General features: G+C 32.3%; 5 protein-coding genes and 1 non-coding gene across 7 annotated transcripts; 2 read left to right on the plus strand and 4 right to left on the minus strand.

Annotated features, from left to right (window-relative positions):
- Nucleotides 1-40: 40 nt before the first annotated feature.
- On the minus strand, nucleotides 41-5016 carry LOC122575562 (putative pre-mRNA-splicing factor ATP-dependent RNA helicase PRP1). The gene is made up of 9 exons (XM_043744647.1): nucleotides 4867-5016; nucleotides 3946-4301; nucleotides 3151-3845; nucleotides 2826-3056; nucleotides 2521-2740; nucleotides 2246-2368; nucleotides 1986-2176; nucleotides 1743-1905; nucleotides 41-1663 (listed from the first exon to the last, which is right to left on the minus strand). Exons 1-9 carry the CDS (start codon nucleotides 4914-4916, stop codon nucleotides 1536-1538), a joined length of 2157 nt encoding a protein of 718 aa, XP_043600582.1. The 5' UTR covers nucleotides 4917-5016; the 3' UTR covers nucleotides 41-1535.
- A 142-nt stretch (nucleotides 5017-5158) lies between these two features.
- Nucleotides 5159-6843, minus strand: LOC122576084 (nucleoporin Nup43). The gene is made up of 7 exons (XM_043745930.1): nucleotides 6630-6843; nucleotides 6425-6529; nucleotides 6231-6355; nucleotides 6004-6128; nucleotides 5770-5921; nucleotides 5454-5700; nucleotides 5159-5397 (listed from the first exon to the last, which is right to left on the minus strand). Exons 1-7 carry the CDS (start codon nucleotides 6741-6743, stop codon nucleotides 5225-5227), a joined length of 1041 nt encoding a protein of 346 aa, XP_043601865.1. The 5' UTR covers nucleotides 6744-6843; the 3' UTR covers nucleotides 5159-5224.
- Nucleotides 6844-7285: 442 nt separating this feature from the next.
- On the plus strand, nucleotides 7286-8899 carry LOC122576081 (TNF receptor-associated factor 6-like). 2 transcript variants are annotated; one of them, XM_043745927.1, is made up of 6 exons: nucleotides 7286-7441; nucleotides 7486-7573; nucleotides 7689-7826; nucleotides 7903-8124; nucleotides 8270-8514; nucleotides 8574-8899. In XM_043745927.1, the coding sequence occupies exons 2-6, from the start codon at nucleotides 7486-7488 to the stop codon at nucleotides 8826-8828; spliced, it is 948 nt and encodes a 315-aa protein (XP_043601862.1). In that variant the 5' UTR covers nucleotides 7286-7441; the 3' UTR covers nucleotides 8829-8899. The 2 variants fall into 2 exon arrangements, with proteins under 2 accessions (XP_043601862.1, XP_043601860.1); XM_043745925.1 differs by having other exon boundaries at nucleotides 7286-7573.
- Nucleotides 8900-8905: 6 nt separating this feature from the next.
- Nucleotides 8906-11517, minus strand: LOC122576082. The gene is made up of 4 exons (XM_043745928.1): nucleotides 11365-11517; nucleotides 9973-10050; nucleotides 9821-9899; nucleotides 8906-9362 (listed from the first exon to the last, which is right to left on the minus strand). Exons 1-4 carry the CDS (start codon nucleotides 11368-11370, stop codon nucleotides 9118-9120), a joined length of 408 nt encoding a protein of 135 aa, XP_043601863.1. The 5' UTR covers nucleotides 11371-11517; the 3' UTR covers nucleotides 8906-9117.
- A 1740-nt stretch (nucleotides 11518-13257) lies between these two features.
- Trnak-uuu lies at nucleotides 13258-13330 on the plus strand. The gene has a single exon. It is a non-coding gene; the product is annotated as a tRNA-Lys (tRNA).
- A 200-nt stretch (nucleotides 13331-13530) lies between these two features.
- LOC122575585 (ribose-5-phosphate isomerase) lies at nucleotides 13531-15499 on the minus strand. Its single transcript, XM_043744695.1, has 6 exons — nucleotides 15192-15499; nucleotides 15026-15086; nucleotides 14647-14762; nucleotides 14439-14572; nucleotides 14220-14361; nucleotides 13531-14144 (listed from the first exon to the last, which is right to left on the minus strand). Exons 1-6 carry the CDS (start codon nucleotides 15360-15362, stop codon nucleotides 13956-13958), a joined length of 813 nt encoding a protein of 270 aa, XP_043600630.1. The 5' UTR covers nucleotides 15363-15499; the 3' UTR covers nucleotides 13531-13955.
- Nucleotides 15500-15504: the final 5 nt, after the last annotated feature.

Here is a 15504-nt window from a genome sequence, read left to right on the forward strand (position 1 = left end):
AAAATTAAATTCGTTCGTTATAACAATTATTACGATTGAATCATATTTTTAATATTTTATTGGAATGAAGTGGTACAATACAATGAAAACTGTTCGCGATCATCTTTCGTGATTCTATGTTCTCTTAATACCTGCGTATTTTTTATTTACAAAAACAAACTATTATTGAACATGTTAAACACGCAAAACATTTTTAAATCTGGCGACATTATATCTTGTTTAGAAAAAAGTATTTTATAGTATAATAATATTTCGAACTATTTAAAAATTTTCAATTCTAAAACAAGCGAAAACATTTCACGATTCTTAACGTATACGATTATCCTAAGACCCGATGCAGACGAGCGACTTTTGTCCGCACGATATCGTTGTGACCATATGTCTGTTTCCGCTGTTTCAAACAGGGAAAATAAAAAAAATGACATATGACCGCAACAATATCGCATGGATAAAAATCGCTCGTCTGCATAGAGTCTATATCAGACAGCATTGAAGATTTATTATTTGAATAATAATTAAGTTTAATTTGTTTCTCGCCTTGTTGAGATAGCTTGTAATATTGTAAGTTAATTCCTCACCGCGGAAAAGGGTTGCAATTTATATTATGCTACCATTCATAAATAAGAATAATTTGATTCTTTTTAAATGTATCACATAGATTCTTAGAAAGATTTTTCATACTATAATTTACGGTCGTATTTCCAATTCTTTATGATTGCTTTTTTCATTTATCTTTGTGTAAAATTGTTACAGTGCAATTCTGTGTTGATAATAAACAGGAAAAACTTTGCATAAGTTATACGCACATTTCAGTCATAATAAAATTATAATAAATATGTAATATTTTCGGCTGTGTGTACTTGGAAAAAGTGAAATATATAACACATAAAACGGTACTACTTGATCTTAAGAAAAAACAGCAAACATATAATTTATGCTGAATTTATGTAAAGTCATTGCTCTTATCGATAGCAAGCATTGTATACATCTTATCTGACATACTTGTTCAACATTTAATACAAAAATTAATCTATTTTTTATCTAGTAGTACATTCCGAGTGTGCAAACGTTGATCAACAAATTCTACTGGTAAAATTACTTAGTTACTAAATTTTTCTTTAATGTACATAAATAAACCATTTATCAATAAACTATGCCTTCCATATGCCTTCTAACAGATTAAAGGTCAATCTTCATTTGTTTCATATTAGGACAGAACAAAGTCTACAAACATTCAAATTTTTGACAGTATACCAGCCTAAAAAACGTACAAGTTTCACTAAAGCTTGTACAAAATTATAAATATCATTAAAATTTGTCTTTTTCTTTAGATATTTTTTAAGTGAAAATACAGAGCAGACAACTATCCTTTCGGCCGCGTCTCACAATATTTAATATATATTTTTTTTCTTTATGTTTGAAAAAACTGTGTGTTCGACGGAATGCCGAAAACAGATCAACCACACATTATCAATGATTTTGTGTGTGTATGTGTGTGTGACACCATTTTTAAAGATAACTAAAATATATAGAGGTTAGAATCCTTCCTGATACTGTTTCGAATCTAATTTCGCTTGGATCACTTCCAATTGTCTCTTTGCTTCACATTGTGGGAAGTTTTGTAAATCATAATATTGTGGTGCTATTTTAAGCAACCAATCAGCTATAAAAAATATAATATTTATTACATATGCTTACAGAGATATATTTCTCTCATATTATTTAATAAAAATGTAACTTACGCTTAATATCTGTAACTGTTCTGATATAATTTTTGGTCGTAAGCACGAACTCGTTATAAATTACCCATTCGGGTTTATGATCCAAACAACTGCTTGGATGAAGTTGTACAATTTGATTATCTTTAATAGTCAAATAATGACCGGTCCTTTCTAAATGAGCAACCTAATATACATAAAAAAGAGGTAGTACTACGTATACAAGAAATATTTTTTGTTATAAATCTTATTTTTAGTTACATCTACCTGCATAAAGAAACCGTTCACAAGGGCTTTTCTAATGTTGATATAATAATCTTTTGATGTGAAGTCTGTAGAGGTACGTTTTAAACAAAATCTATCCATTATTCTACTTAGTTGTTGCCTAACATTATCCCCACTTTTTAAAGATCGGTAATTGACGAAGTTATCGTAACACCATTGTGGATCTTCGAAATCTATAAAGAAACATGAATTAAAACTTGTAATGTCACAAATGCAGACTTAAAATAGTTGCAGGTACTTACTTTGTTTAAAAGCGTGGTAAACATTCAGTAACGTTAAATGATCTCCGTCGATATGTGCAAATCGCATTTTAGCATCATCCGCAGCTTTTTTTGATTCATTTGGCCTCACAAAACACTGCGGGACTAATACAACATCAATCATCAATTTAAAACCACGTTACCTTACCATGATCCTGACTTAGACTTTTGCTTTTATCGTATTAAAATTACTTTATTCGCAAGAAAAGTATGAACCTAATGATGTGATAGAAAAAATGTTCTTAATAATACTGTACCTGACAACATAGCAGTAATGCTTAATATCTCATTACTGCAGTTATGATTGCAAGATGCAATGAGCATTTTTGCCAATTGAGGATCTAATGGAAATTCTGCCATCACGGCACCCAAATCTGTGAGATTTCCATCATCGTCTAAAGCAGCCAAATAATTAAGAAGTTCTAAAGCCCTCATAAGAGTTTCTGGTGCAGGAGGGTCCATAAAATCAAAATGAACCTATAGCAAAAACAGTTTATGGAAATAATTATTTAATAAAATATTCAATTAGAAATAAATTATATTCTTGAGAAATGCAATATACCAAGTCGTCAATGCCAAGCTTTTTCAGTTGCAATACAACACTGCCAAGATTTGATCTTAAAATTTCAGGATAAGTATTATCTTGCATCTCGTTTTTATATGCTTTCTCCGTATACAATCTGAAACATTTTCCAGGCCTTGTGCGACCAGCTCTACCAGCTCTTTGCTGTGCAGATGCTTTACTAATGGGTGATACAAGGAGAGATTCTACACGAATTCTGGGATTGTATACCTGTTAAATAATATAATGGGAATTTAAAAAACTGATTTAATGCAGTACAAGAATAAAAAATAATAATGATCTACTGAGACGACCTTCACAGTACCTTCTGTTTCGCAAATCCAGGATCTATCACAAAGACGACACCGTCGATAGTTAACGACGTTTCCGCAATATTCGTTGAAACTACTACTTTTCTACCAATAGCACCGTTAGGCTTTGTAGGTGGTGCTGGTTCAAAGATTCTTTGTTGAAGGTTTGGAGGCAGTGTAGAATAGAGTGGTATACATTTAAGTTCACCTACTTCTGGACCTAAATTATCCATCTCCCTTTTGATTCTTTTACAAGCTTCTTCAATTTCCTCTTGACCAGTTAAAAAGAGGAGCAAATCTCCTGCTACTTCTTCACACATATGAATTTGAATAACTGTCCTGATAGCAGCCTCTAAGTAATCCCTTTCAGGCTCAGGTGTATAAAAAATTTCAACAGGGTGAGTTCGGCCAGGTACGTTCATTAAGGGTGCATTATCAAAATACTGTTGAAATTTTCCAGCATCTAAAGTTGCACTCATAATCACAAGTTTCAAATCCGGTCTTTGTTTAATCACTTCTTTTAACACACCCATAAGCAAATCTGTGGCTAAAGTTCTTTCATGAGCTTCATCTAATAATATCACTTGGTAAGCATCAAGCATGGGATCTGACATGCCTTCACGCAACAGCATACCATCAGTCATATACTTCAATATAGTTTTCGGAGAACTACAATCTTCAAAACGAATACTGTACCCTACTTCCACACCTGTTTAAAAAATTGTTGTGAAGACATTATATAAATATACCTCAATTTTTAGTTCAAAAATATAAAAACGTTTTCAAAGTTAAAAGGACATAATACATACCTAATGGAACATCCATTTCTTCTGAAACTCTTTGTGCAACAGACATAGCTGCTACTCTCCTTGGCTGAGTACAAGCAACACCCTTGTTGTCAATACGCCTTGAATATTCTACACACCATTGTGGTATTTGTGTAGTTTTTCCAGAACCTGTTTCTCCAACGAGTACAATACATTGATGTTGTGCCAATAACCTCATAAAATCAGTACGATATTCAAATACTGGTAAAGTAATTCTCTTTTTATAAAGTTCATGATATCTTGGTGTAAAAGGTAGACCAGTATAAGGATTTAGCTGAACTTGATTTTTTGGTGCTGTCGAAGGTATAGTTGTGCTATTCGATGTAGCCGAGCCATCTCTATAAAACAACAGATAAACTATAGAGTAAATGAAGCTGGTCCAATTTACTATTTGAAAATTATTTTAATCACATAACAACGAAATAATACATGTGTGACAATGACATAAAATAATGAAAGTTGAGAACACTTCATTGTTATGAAAACCAATCAGATGGAAAACAAATGATATTTAAGTTCATCCGAAATTTTTCTCGTGTATCTATAATTATCTATAACGCGTATGTTTTCAGCGTATTGTGAAATTATGCATTAATTTCCCATATATATTAATATACAACATACTATTGAAGAAAGAAATTTAGTTGAGAACCTTTATGGATGAGTTGATCAAGTCAGTCAACAGCAGTAGAAAAGAATTGTTCTATGAATTTAAAACGTTAGATCCTTTTATTACATTATTGTTCAACGGATCAATGGTATTTTACATAGATTATTTTCAGGAAGCGGGGTTCGTTCAACGAGATGCGCGATAGGATCACAAAAACTTGTAACGATGCACATGGCAAAATATCTCATCGAACTCCTTAACTTTTACAATTAAAAATGCTTCAAAACACTCACGCTTTCCGTTTAATATACGGATCCACAACCTCGATCCTTCGTTTTGACATAATTCTTGTCCCTCCGCAGGCAAGCAAAGCAAAATCTGTTTACGAACTTCCACACAAGGCGTCACAAAATGGCAAACTAACAGGCCAAAGCTTCCTGTAAACGTAATCACAAAAAGCAACGATAGATGGAGCTACAAGTGCCATAAAATAACTACGAAACAAGAAATTCATTTCGAAGGCGGTCAATTTTAAATTTATGTAAAGATGAACAATTTTGCGCATTATCTTGAAATAAACAGACATAAGATAAAAAAGATATTTATTTCTCCGTAAGTTACAATTAGAAAAATATATAATTAGGATAGTTATTAAACAGCTATATTCCTAACAATATACGTTGCTTCATTATCACATCCAAAGAGTAATGTTGATCTATCGATGTCAATACTGTTTATTGGCTTGTGCATAGCACTACAAAGCGATGTTACATTAACTTTACCGTTTGTACCAATCGTGTTTAACCAATGTGTATTTGTAGGGTCTAAAAAAGGAATAATTTACTAATATACAATGAGATCTGTTTATTACAAAACTTACCTAAACTTAGTTTCGAATGCTGAGCATTATTCCAATGCCATAATTCACCGCTTGTCGAACACGTAAATAGATTTTCTGGTCTATCAGGGTGAAAAAGTATTTCGCTAACAGCCTTAGCATGGGCATTGAGTTGAGACATTGGGTATGTATTATGTCTCAAGTCCCAAACTGTTAAGCTGCCATCTCCACCACCAGCCACAACAATATGTCTCTGAGTAGGATGATGAGCAATACTTGTAGCTTCTGTCTGCAAAAGTTTCTCTTTACTTGGAGATATATAAATAATTTCCTAGAGATAATATTAAAGAGATTATACTTTTGATTGATCAGAAAGCATGAATGTTGTAGCAGGAAGATCTTGATCATTTCTTAAATCCCACACTTTCATATGTCCCCTTAAATTTCCTGTAAGTATCTCATTATGTCTTAAGAAATCAATACAATATATAGAGCAACTATCCGCATCATCTAAAACATAAATTCAGCTATTTATGTGTAAAATCAACATATAAAATAAATATTTTATGTACGAAATAAAATTTTATAGTACTAATAGATCTAATTGGCTGCTTCTGCCCAGCTGTTAAAAGATTAATTCTCCCATCTTCACCCACTGAAACTATGTCTTGCTCAAACGTAGAAAGTCCAGTACAAGATGCATAATCGCTTGTATTACTATTAAAAAAAGATTAATGAAACATAAACGGTGTTTAAAAAAAAATAAATCTTAATTAATGTATAATTAATTTATAATATTAATATATAAATAAAACTTACTCAAATTTGTGTATAAATTCCCATGACATGTGCTCTTTAAATTGAGAGTATGGATTTTCAGGAATCTGTAACAACCTGACAGTACCTATAGATGTTGACACCACGAAGAAATCTTTTGAAATAAACTGTAAAAATAATAAAACGTTGATGAAAACATTGTCCATGATATTTTTTATATATTATAAAGTAAAAACCTTTATTTCAGTTACGTCTCCGAGAATCGCATAAGATGATACGACTGCCGGATAGGATTCACCATCATCATTCATTTGAAATGTCCAATGTGTTACTTTATTTACCTATTACATGATAGAAAATTACAATATTACAAATTATTGTGATACAATACATTATTTAATACAATATGCAATAGGTTAAGTTTACTGAAGATAACCCTACCGGATCATCCCAACTACCGGTTATAAAATTAGTAGCATCTTCAAAATCTGCATGTTTCCATCTGATCTTAGAAATTTTCTCCGATACAAACGTTCCTTGTACATTTTCGCTCATTTTGCTACGAAATACGATCTAATTTAGAGTAGAAATGACAAAAACTAGGACCTCCGTTTACATGCACGCGCGTTTCCACGCGATTGTGAAAAAGACCGCCAAATGTGTCAAATAAAACTTCTGAAACGAAATCTGTCTACTACTATATTTTATTCCCTTATGTAATAAATATACAGAAAAAATTGTTTTAATAATTTTAATTGTTTTATATATTTTACACAATTAAAAACGGTCGTTTTACTTTTATTAAAAACTTCATCATTTACAAACATTGGGTACTTGCATAATTTATAAGCAGTTTGAATGTGTATATATGTGTGTATATAAAAATTCTTAGAATTTAGAAATTAAAATTATTTAAAAAGGAAAATTAGTGACAAGTGTTAAATAATTCTTACATATGTATAAATTACATCGTTTATTTGAAAAAAAGTATTTCTATAATTTTTGTATCTAAGTTGATCATAAGAAGGGTAGGGATTTACCTATATTTTATAATTCACGGGAGATACAGAGGACAGTTACGCAGTGATCAGGTTGTGAACTAGATGTATATCCTACCTACCGAAATGTAAATTATTTCAAACGAAACACTATCTCACGATTGAAGAAGTTTCGAAGAGCTCTAATGTGATCATCTGAGAATGCTGTTAAATCTATTTTTACAAGTTTCCGGAAATTGCGACATTCTTATTTAAGTGAGTATAAATTCGAATGATCTTGGAACGAGTTACTCCCCAAGATGTCATCGATGGTTTTGCTGTTCTTGTATCTGAATACGCTCCACTTAACTCGCTGTGATGCAAGCGATGCAAACGACTTGCAACTATGTAAGTATTGATGAATACAAGATTACTATATGACGTTATAAAATTATTTATGTATCGATGAATAAAAGATTAAAAACTGTAGAAAAGTTTTATGAAAAAAGAAAAAAAATTTCAGCTGTTACAGACACGAATTTAACGAGTGACGAAGGTGTCACGGAAACGCAACATGCAAGTTGTAAAATCGCTACAGAAGAATTGGTTGCAAGTGCACGTACCAGTGTCACGAGAATACTTACTGGAGTTTGTAATACTAGTAGGAAATAACTTCTAATCTTTTTTCAATTGTTCACGTTATTTTCTATTATCTAATTTTATTGCTAAATATCTAGAAATGATCGATGAAAAGTTGCGAGCTTTAGAAAAAGGCCTAATCAAAGAACTGGAAGAAATCAAGGCATTGCTAAACACTGTTTTGGAGGGGAAAAAGGAAGTACCAAAAGTGGCGAAATTATATGACGATTATCACGAAAGCAAAGGCGATACACTCTCTCCAAGACAGTCTGAAATCGATAACTTTAACAATACGATCCAAAGAACTTCATTATTAAATGGTTTGTACCATTATGTTGTAACATTATTAAGAGGTTTGACTGAGACTTGGGAATTGATTAAATCGTTTGAATTATAGTCGAATATTGGACTAAATGGAATTACAAATAAAATATAGAGTTAATACGGTATCTTTATATGTCCCAGGGCCCGCGAACCTCTTCTTTTACTACTGGCAGATAAAGCATTTTGACGAGAAGCTTACCAATTGGAAAACCGCTCGTTGCCTACGCAGTTCGACATTTTACGTGGGCCAGAATGGGTATGCCATGTTCATCAAAGTAACACCGCGATATTTTCCAGACGGTACAGTTTTCATAGGCGTCGGATTGACCCGTGGTCATCATGATTCTATTCTGAAGTGGCCATTTCCCCATAAGATTCGCCTCGAGGTAAAATCTACATTTTTACTCTTAATCTCGTTGGAGCGTTAGAATGATCGTGTTTTCAGATTTTAGATCATTCATCGGAGCAATCGCGACAAGATCGAAGATCACGGATTTGGGATCCGTCCACACTTTGCTCGGAATATTTTTGGGGCCGTCCAAAATTAACTGGAGAACCAGATAATGCAGAATGCGTTGGACTGAGCGTCCCACGACAGATTTTTTTCGTCAAGTTGCCCGTTTCGATCGATCGTCCGTCGAGAAGCACTAAATATCTTTGGAATGGAAGTATCACGATCAAGTTGACTGTTTATCTTTAAATAACTTTTATACTAAAAATTATACATTATGCATAGTAGTGTACGTAGTAATTCTACTAGATTATAATATTCTGTAATTAACTTTATTCGAGTTTCATTAAACATACAAGTAATTGTATAAAAGAAAAGTATTTAATTGTCAATGGATTAAACTGTATCTTCTATCGTTTAAATAAATTCCATATGCAAATAGAAAGGAACGATAATGAAGAAAGAATAATAAAGTGACATATTTTTGATATTCTTCTTCGCGAATAATTCGCGTCATTTGTAGATTTAAACGACTGAATTAATTCAGGGATGTTGATGAAATATCGAACCTCTTATGAAGAGGCATTCTACCGGATAAATAAACCTGTGGGATTCCTGATAATTGATAATCATTTGTATTACGTTGAATTGTATTTCGAGTATTTTGAGTTGCTGCCCTCAGCAATGCCTTGTAAACGGAAATCGGAAGTCGGATGCTGCCATTTGCTTCCATGCCCTGAGATTCCATTGAATTTTCATGAAAATTCCTCTTTTTTCCGCATCCTGGAATCAATCGATTATTTTAGAATGATAAAGGGTCTCATAAAAAAATGACCTTTGCCAATTTTTTCAATCTCTTAGATAATATGGCATTCTAATAGTCAAAAGCAGGACTTACGATATTCACGACATGGAATTTTAAAAAATGATTATGTTCTAATTTTTCGTCGAATGAAAATTAAATGATTCTATAAAAACATTTACCTGGATTCGACAACCGCGTGATTTAATTAAACACAGGTATTTTATGATATAATCGTAGATACACTTATATTACGATGAACATTTTGTTAAAAAGAATTGAAATGCATGAAACAGAAATTAAAAAACTAGACCTAGACTAGGAATATAAAGAAAGAATACAAGAACTTCTTCCATTTTTCTTGAAAGAAGATAACAACATTTTGTTATGAGCCCTTCAATCGTATCTGATGGCGGACTGGAAATTAGGTTTTTCTTACCGGTGAACGCATTGCAGAAAGGTCTCTTCATCTTCAGCGATTCGTCTGTTGAGAAGGCGTCTAACAATTGTTGCTCGATCTAATAGTTGATTTGATCAATTAATTATCGCTATAATTATGAACGTGGCTTGTTTGTTAAGATAATAATTTACCTTATCCTGCGGGTTCTCAGACTGTGTCAGGTTCACTAAGCATACGAATATGAAAATACAGCAAACGTGGTTGATTGCCTAGAGGTGATCGAAAAATGTTAAGTTGCAGGGAATATTGAAAAAAATTTTGAATATTTCGAATAAAATCAAAGTTGTCCTCGTTATTGGTTAAACTGTATAACATTATATTCGTTAATGAACCGATTAAAACCCAGAACAAGATCTCAATAATTACTGAGGCTACGCGTAATTTCTAATAATCATATCGATTATATAACTATCGCACGTGAACCTTTCAAACATGTTAACTGTTGTAATCTGCTTATGACTTTAATCAGGTTTGTACTGCGGTTAATTAATGTCGAACGATACTAGCCGGTCGATCCTTCCTTCGAGCAATACGTTCGTCATCCATGCAAATACAAGCTTTTTAACTTCGCGTATAACGTATAATATGCCGACCAAGTGGACTGCAACAGTTCAATAATGTAATTACAAGTAAATTACAAGTTTCATTATATTTTAATAATCGTTCCTAGGTTAATGCTCCTCGTTACTTTTAATACCTTTTTCAAAGTTTCTCTATTGAAAATCGTAATAGGCAATATCGGATGTAATTACATTTTTGATCGAGAAGGGAAATTGGAAAATAGTGACGCGACCTCTTCAGACGCTGTCAACTAGTAACTAGAAGTTTATATTATAAGGCGTCAGGAAATTAACGTGCACGTAATTCATAATGCTTAAGACATAATAGTAATTCATAACGCGTAAGAGAATATTGTTCGAGATATACATTTACGAAAAGTCTTTTTAAGTACAGTGGATTTTATCAATGTAGGTGTATATAGTGATACAGTTAAAAATTATTCTACGCAGGACTATATTTTAACAAAAAAAAGTATTTTTTCCGAATTTGAAGATTCAGATGGCTAAATGACAAAAATATGTTACAAGAGTTACTGTTCGGAATTTTGAGTGGCCCATTCCCTTCTTTAGGAAATTCCGAATTACATTTCCTCCCCGAGCTGTAAACCTAATGACTTCGAGATCAGGTAGGAAATCCCGGGAAGAACCAACCGGAAGAACAAAATGGACAGACGAAATCCAACGGCTGGTAAGGAGAATCAGCAACGTAGGAGGAAAGTTCATCATCAGAAATCGTATCGCGCGGGTGAAATACTTCACTCCCAACAAGATCCTACCACCGCCGTGTTCATAACATCATATGTTACTTTTATACAACAAGTGCAAATACAGTTCTAGATTAATCTAACACTCGATCTATTTAATCTCCACCACCTTGAGCGTTAAGTCATTCGAGGTACGCGATATTGACCGATCGGTTTGACCTGACCGATTGCTCTTTAGTCGAGAATTCGCAACAGTTACCTTCATGTCGAATCTTTATAGCTTGAAGACAGCGGCAACACGAAGAATTATCCTTATAGGCGCACGAAGAAACACTGTCTCGGTTGAACTTTCTTCCTTTGGTCCGGCTACGTCTTTTGATAAAAGGATAAAAGGTTACTCGCGGAAAGAGTCAAGTCTGCGTATGAGGGATGAAGTCGCGCCTCAGCTCTTCAAATACCACCCCCTCCTTTAGTAGCATTCGAGGGCGTAAATACATGCGCCAGAGGAACGCATGACCGTTCATAATGGCTCATGGAACGGTACATTTAACATTCTTTACGCAGAATGTGGTTAGTCTTACGTATATTTTGCAGTCTGAATGGTGCAAGAAACACAGAAATTATGCATTTGTTCGTGTCTTATTCGTATCATGCACTTCGTTTGTTGTAACTACCGATGCGTTAAAGATTAAAGTTTGTTTACATAATACACAATATAATGTACACAAAAACTATATACACCGTTGTACACCAAAGTACCAAAGTAGAAGATTTTTCTCAAACATATTATATGAGTTTCCGAAACATTTCAAAATTTCTACAAGTGCTCAAATACTTTCACAAGACACTGTATATACAATACATATATAATACACAATAGCTATGCTGTTAAATGTGCAATATGTTAAAACAGAAACTTCTTAGATATATCAAAACAATTCAAAAGTTATACTAATAATTTCATTCATATATTTTGCAAAGCATAATGAAGTTCTAAGGAGCAAGTAAAGAAACAGCAGATTTTTTCTATATAATTTTAATATTAAGTAATATTTTTCCGGAAAGAGTATCATCAAATGTAAGTTCTCAGCCGTGGAAGGTTTTAAATGGTTCTGTACCCCCTGCGACGTTATCCCACTTATGTCCATCGAGAGAAGTAGCAAACTATATTTGATAAATATGCAAAGGCTGACAACAAAAGATCGAAACATAGTAGAACGATCAAGGCAAGAAGCAGCTTATGGAAGACTGATCGACAAGAAATCCCGTGTAAATCAAAGGAAAGCAGCCGGGGCTAAGTACTAACAACGTTCGCGCATCAGTACCCGCTGAGTTACATTAAAGTTGTCCAACCCTTGGCAACTGCCCCTTGTCCGCCTCCGTCCATTCAAATTTTTAACATTCTATTTTTTTCATTATTTAGTCTGTCGTATATCGAACATAAATTAATACTGAATGCCATGAGATGTAAGGATTAAGAAAATAATATTTCGTTTTGTAAAATAGTATTCTTGGAATCAAAACACTTTTAAGAAATGAAATATGTGTCATAAAATACACGCGCTGTGCTAGTGAATTCTTAATTTTCTCTCTGATTTGAGTATATTTTATTATGACATGCAAAAGGATCTATAAATAAAAACTGATGTTAAATTTGTACAGTTTTTACGTTCTTGACACTTGGTCCTTTTTAAACTATCATGTATGTTAGCCTTGTTGTCCTCTCTTTATCTTTTTTCAATATTTTAATAATGTGTCAAATATATGTTGATCATAATCGTCTTAATATTGTAAATCACGACGGGTTCGCAGCTTATGAATAAGAGATGCGTACAGAACAATATTACTCTTGATATATGACTCTCTTCGTGTATAAAACGAGTGAATATTACTTGTGCGCGCGTTATATTCTCTTCGTTAAAAATATCTGTATGAAAATAAATCTATCAAGATTCAATAAAAATAAATGAATGTTAATAAAAAGGAATTATTAAAGCTATGTAAGATATTCTTTATTAAAATACAATAAAATAAGTGAAATAATTTTTATATATATATATTATTTAAATAATGGGAATAATCAATTAAATATATGAATGATTTTTAATATAGATACAATGGTTGAAATATTATAAATACGCAACTCACAAGTGCCTGGATAGCTCAGTCGGTAGAGCATCAGACTTTTAATCTGAGGGTCCAGGGTTCGAGTCCCTGTTCGGGCGTATAGCTTTTTGCAATTTTTTATTTTATCTATAATGATACCATATAGCGATACCAATGATACATAAAATATATCATCGGTTTGTTGAAACACTTCGAAAACAAAAGACTAAATATATATCGCAGTTTAATACAGCAATTGTTTCTGAAATTTTAATGTGGGAATATACAGTAACTTGCAGGGCAAAAACGAAACACCATATTATATACAAATTTCCATTTTTATATCTCTTTAACATTTCATTTTACATTAGATGACTGTACATAAATAATGTGTAAGATAATTTCAATATCATTTACAGAACACATAGAATAAAAATCATCACAAAAACAGAAAACTCGATACTATACCAAGTGTTCTGTTTTTTGGTAAATTACAATATAAATAGATAAAAGTTCAGTCTATAGAACACAATCTCTTTTAAGATTCACTTATAAAGAGAATAACGTAAAAATACATGAATATAATGGAAATGCGAATTATGAATGGCAAGTACGATAATGCACTATCACTTTAGAAAAGAAATAATAACTAGGATCCTCCAAACCCTTTTGTCAAAATTTAAATTAAGTCTTAGTCAATAGTACTAATATCATGAAAAATATACCTAACATTTGAACTACACTTCAAAACTGTTCTTTAACACTACCATCAGGCATTCCAAAGAACACTTTTTCCGCCATTTTTATAAACAGTCCTGTTTCCACAACTCCAGGCATCATCGAGATATCTATGTTAATTTTATTCCAATTACTCAGATGTTGTGGAAAATGCCAATCGAGAATGAAATTACCATTGTCTGTTATAACTGGACCCTAAAAAAAGATAAATAATGTAATTCATGTAATATTCATAAACACAGAAAATAATTTATTAGGAAAAATATTTACAGCTTTAGCCAAAGCCATTCTAACTTTTACAAATCCTCCATAATTATCTTCTATTCTTTTTTGAATGACAGTGTACGCCATTGGAACTACTTCAATAGGAATACCTTTCTTATAGTTTTCACCAAGTTTTTGAGAATTTTTCCTAAAATCATTAAGTATTATAAGTAAAAATACACATGTATATTAAACATATTTTGTCTACAAAAATACAACACTTACGTATAATCAGCTATTATAATAAATTGACTAGCACAGGATGCAACGATCTTTTCTTGAAGTAAACAACCTCCTCCACCTTTGATGATATTCATATCAGAGTCAACTTCATCTGCTCCATCAATTGCACAATCCAACTGTTAATATTCAATTCAATATACAATATAGAAAATATTTTTGTAAATAATATAGATAAAAAATTGTTCATTACTTGAGGATAACTCTCCAAATCACCTAGGCGAAGGTGGTTATTCAATATTAGCTGACGAGCTTGGAACGAAGTTGGAACACAAACAACATTAAGATTTTCTTCCTTTACACGTTCAACTGAAAAATACAGTTTTATCCATCATTCGCATATATTTTCAAGACCACAATATTTAATTATTTAGCATGATAAAATTTTCTGTCTGTAAATTAAAATATTCTTGTTACAATTACATTTGAATCAAGTACAATCTTATCTCCTGATGGGGTCAAAGGTGCACTATGACGATTTTATAACAAAATTAACTACATATAGACTGTAGCAATAGTACAGGAAATTTGGTTATAAACGATTATAATTAAGTAAAAAATACTGTTCTTACCAATCCTGTGAATAGCATATATTATAGTAGATCCACTACCAATTCCAATAATGCTATTATTCTGCAAAATAATTGTGCGCAAAATTCAAACGATGAAACACCAGTGAGTTAGTTAAATTAGTATTTATTTATTTATTTAATTCAATTTATTTAAAATAGAAATTACCTTCACGTATTCATCAACTGCTTTGTAAGCAGCAACTTTCTTAGCACTCTCCAATGGTCCCATTTTTGGCAAGATTCTTGAAAAACTGAAAATATTTGCTAACGAGCGAAGCTCTAAACCTTCGTTAAGTACTATGCGTGCATACTGTGTGTTACTAAATAAATTTTGCATTTCAAAATGGTTCTGCACTACGGGTACAATCGTCAGGTCAGCGAATCACAAAAGTGCACTTATACGCAGGTCCGGCGCAAAATTCAAATGATTCCGTTCCAACAATCGAGAATGTAAAAATTATAATTTTTCGTCATATAGA

Source organism: Bombus pyrosoma, linkage group LG15 (assembly GCF_014825855.1).
Source record: "Bombus pyrosoma isolate SC7728 linkage group LG15, ASM1482585v1, whole genome shotgun sequence".
In the NCBI taxonomy this organism is placed as follows: Eukaryota; Metazoa; Arthropoda; class Insecta; order Hymenoptera; family Apidae; genus Bombus; species Bombus pyrosoma.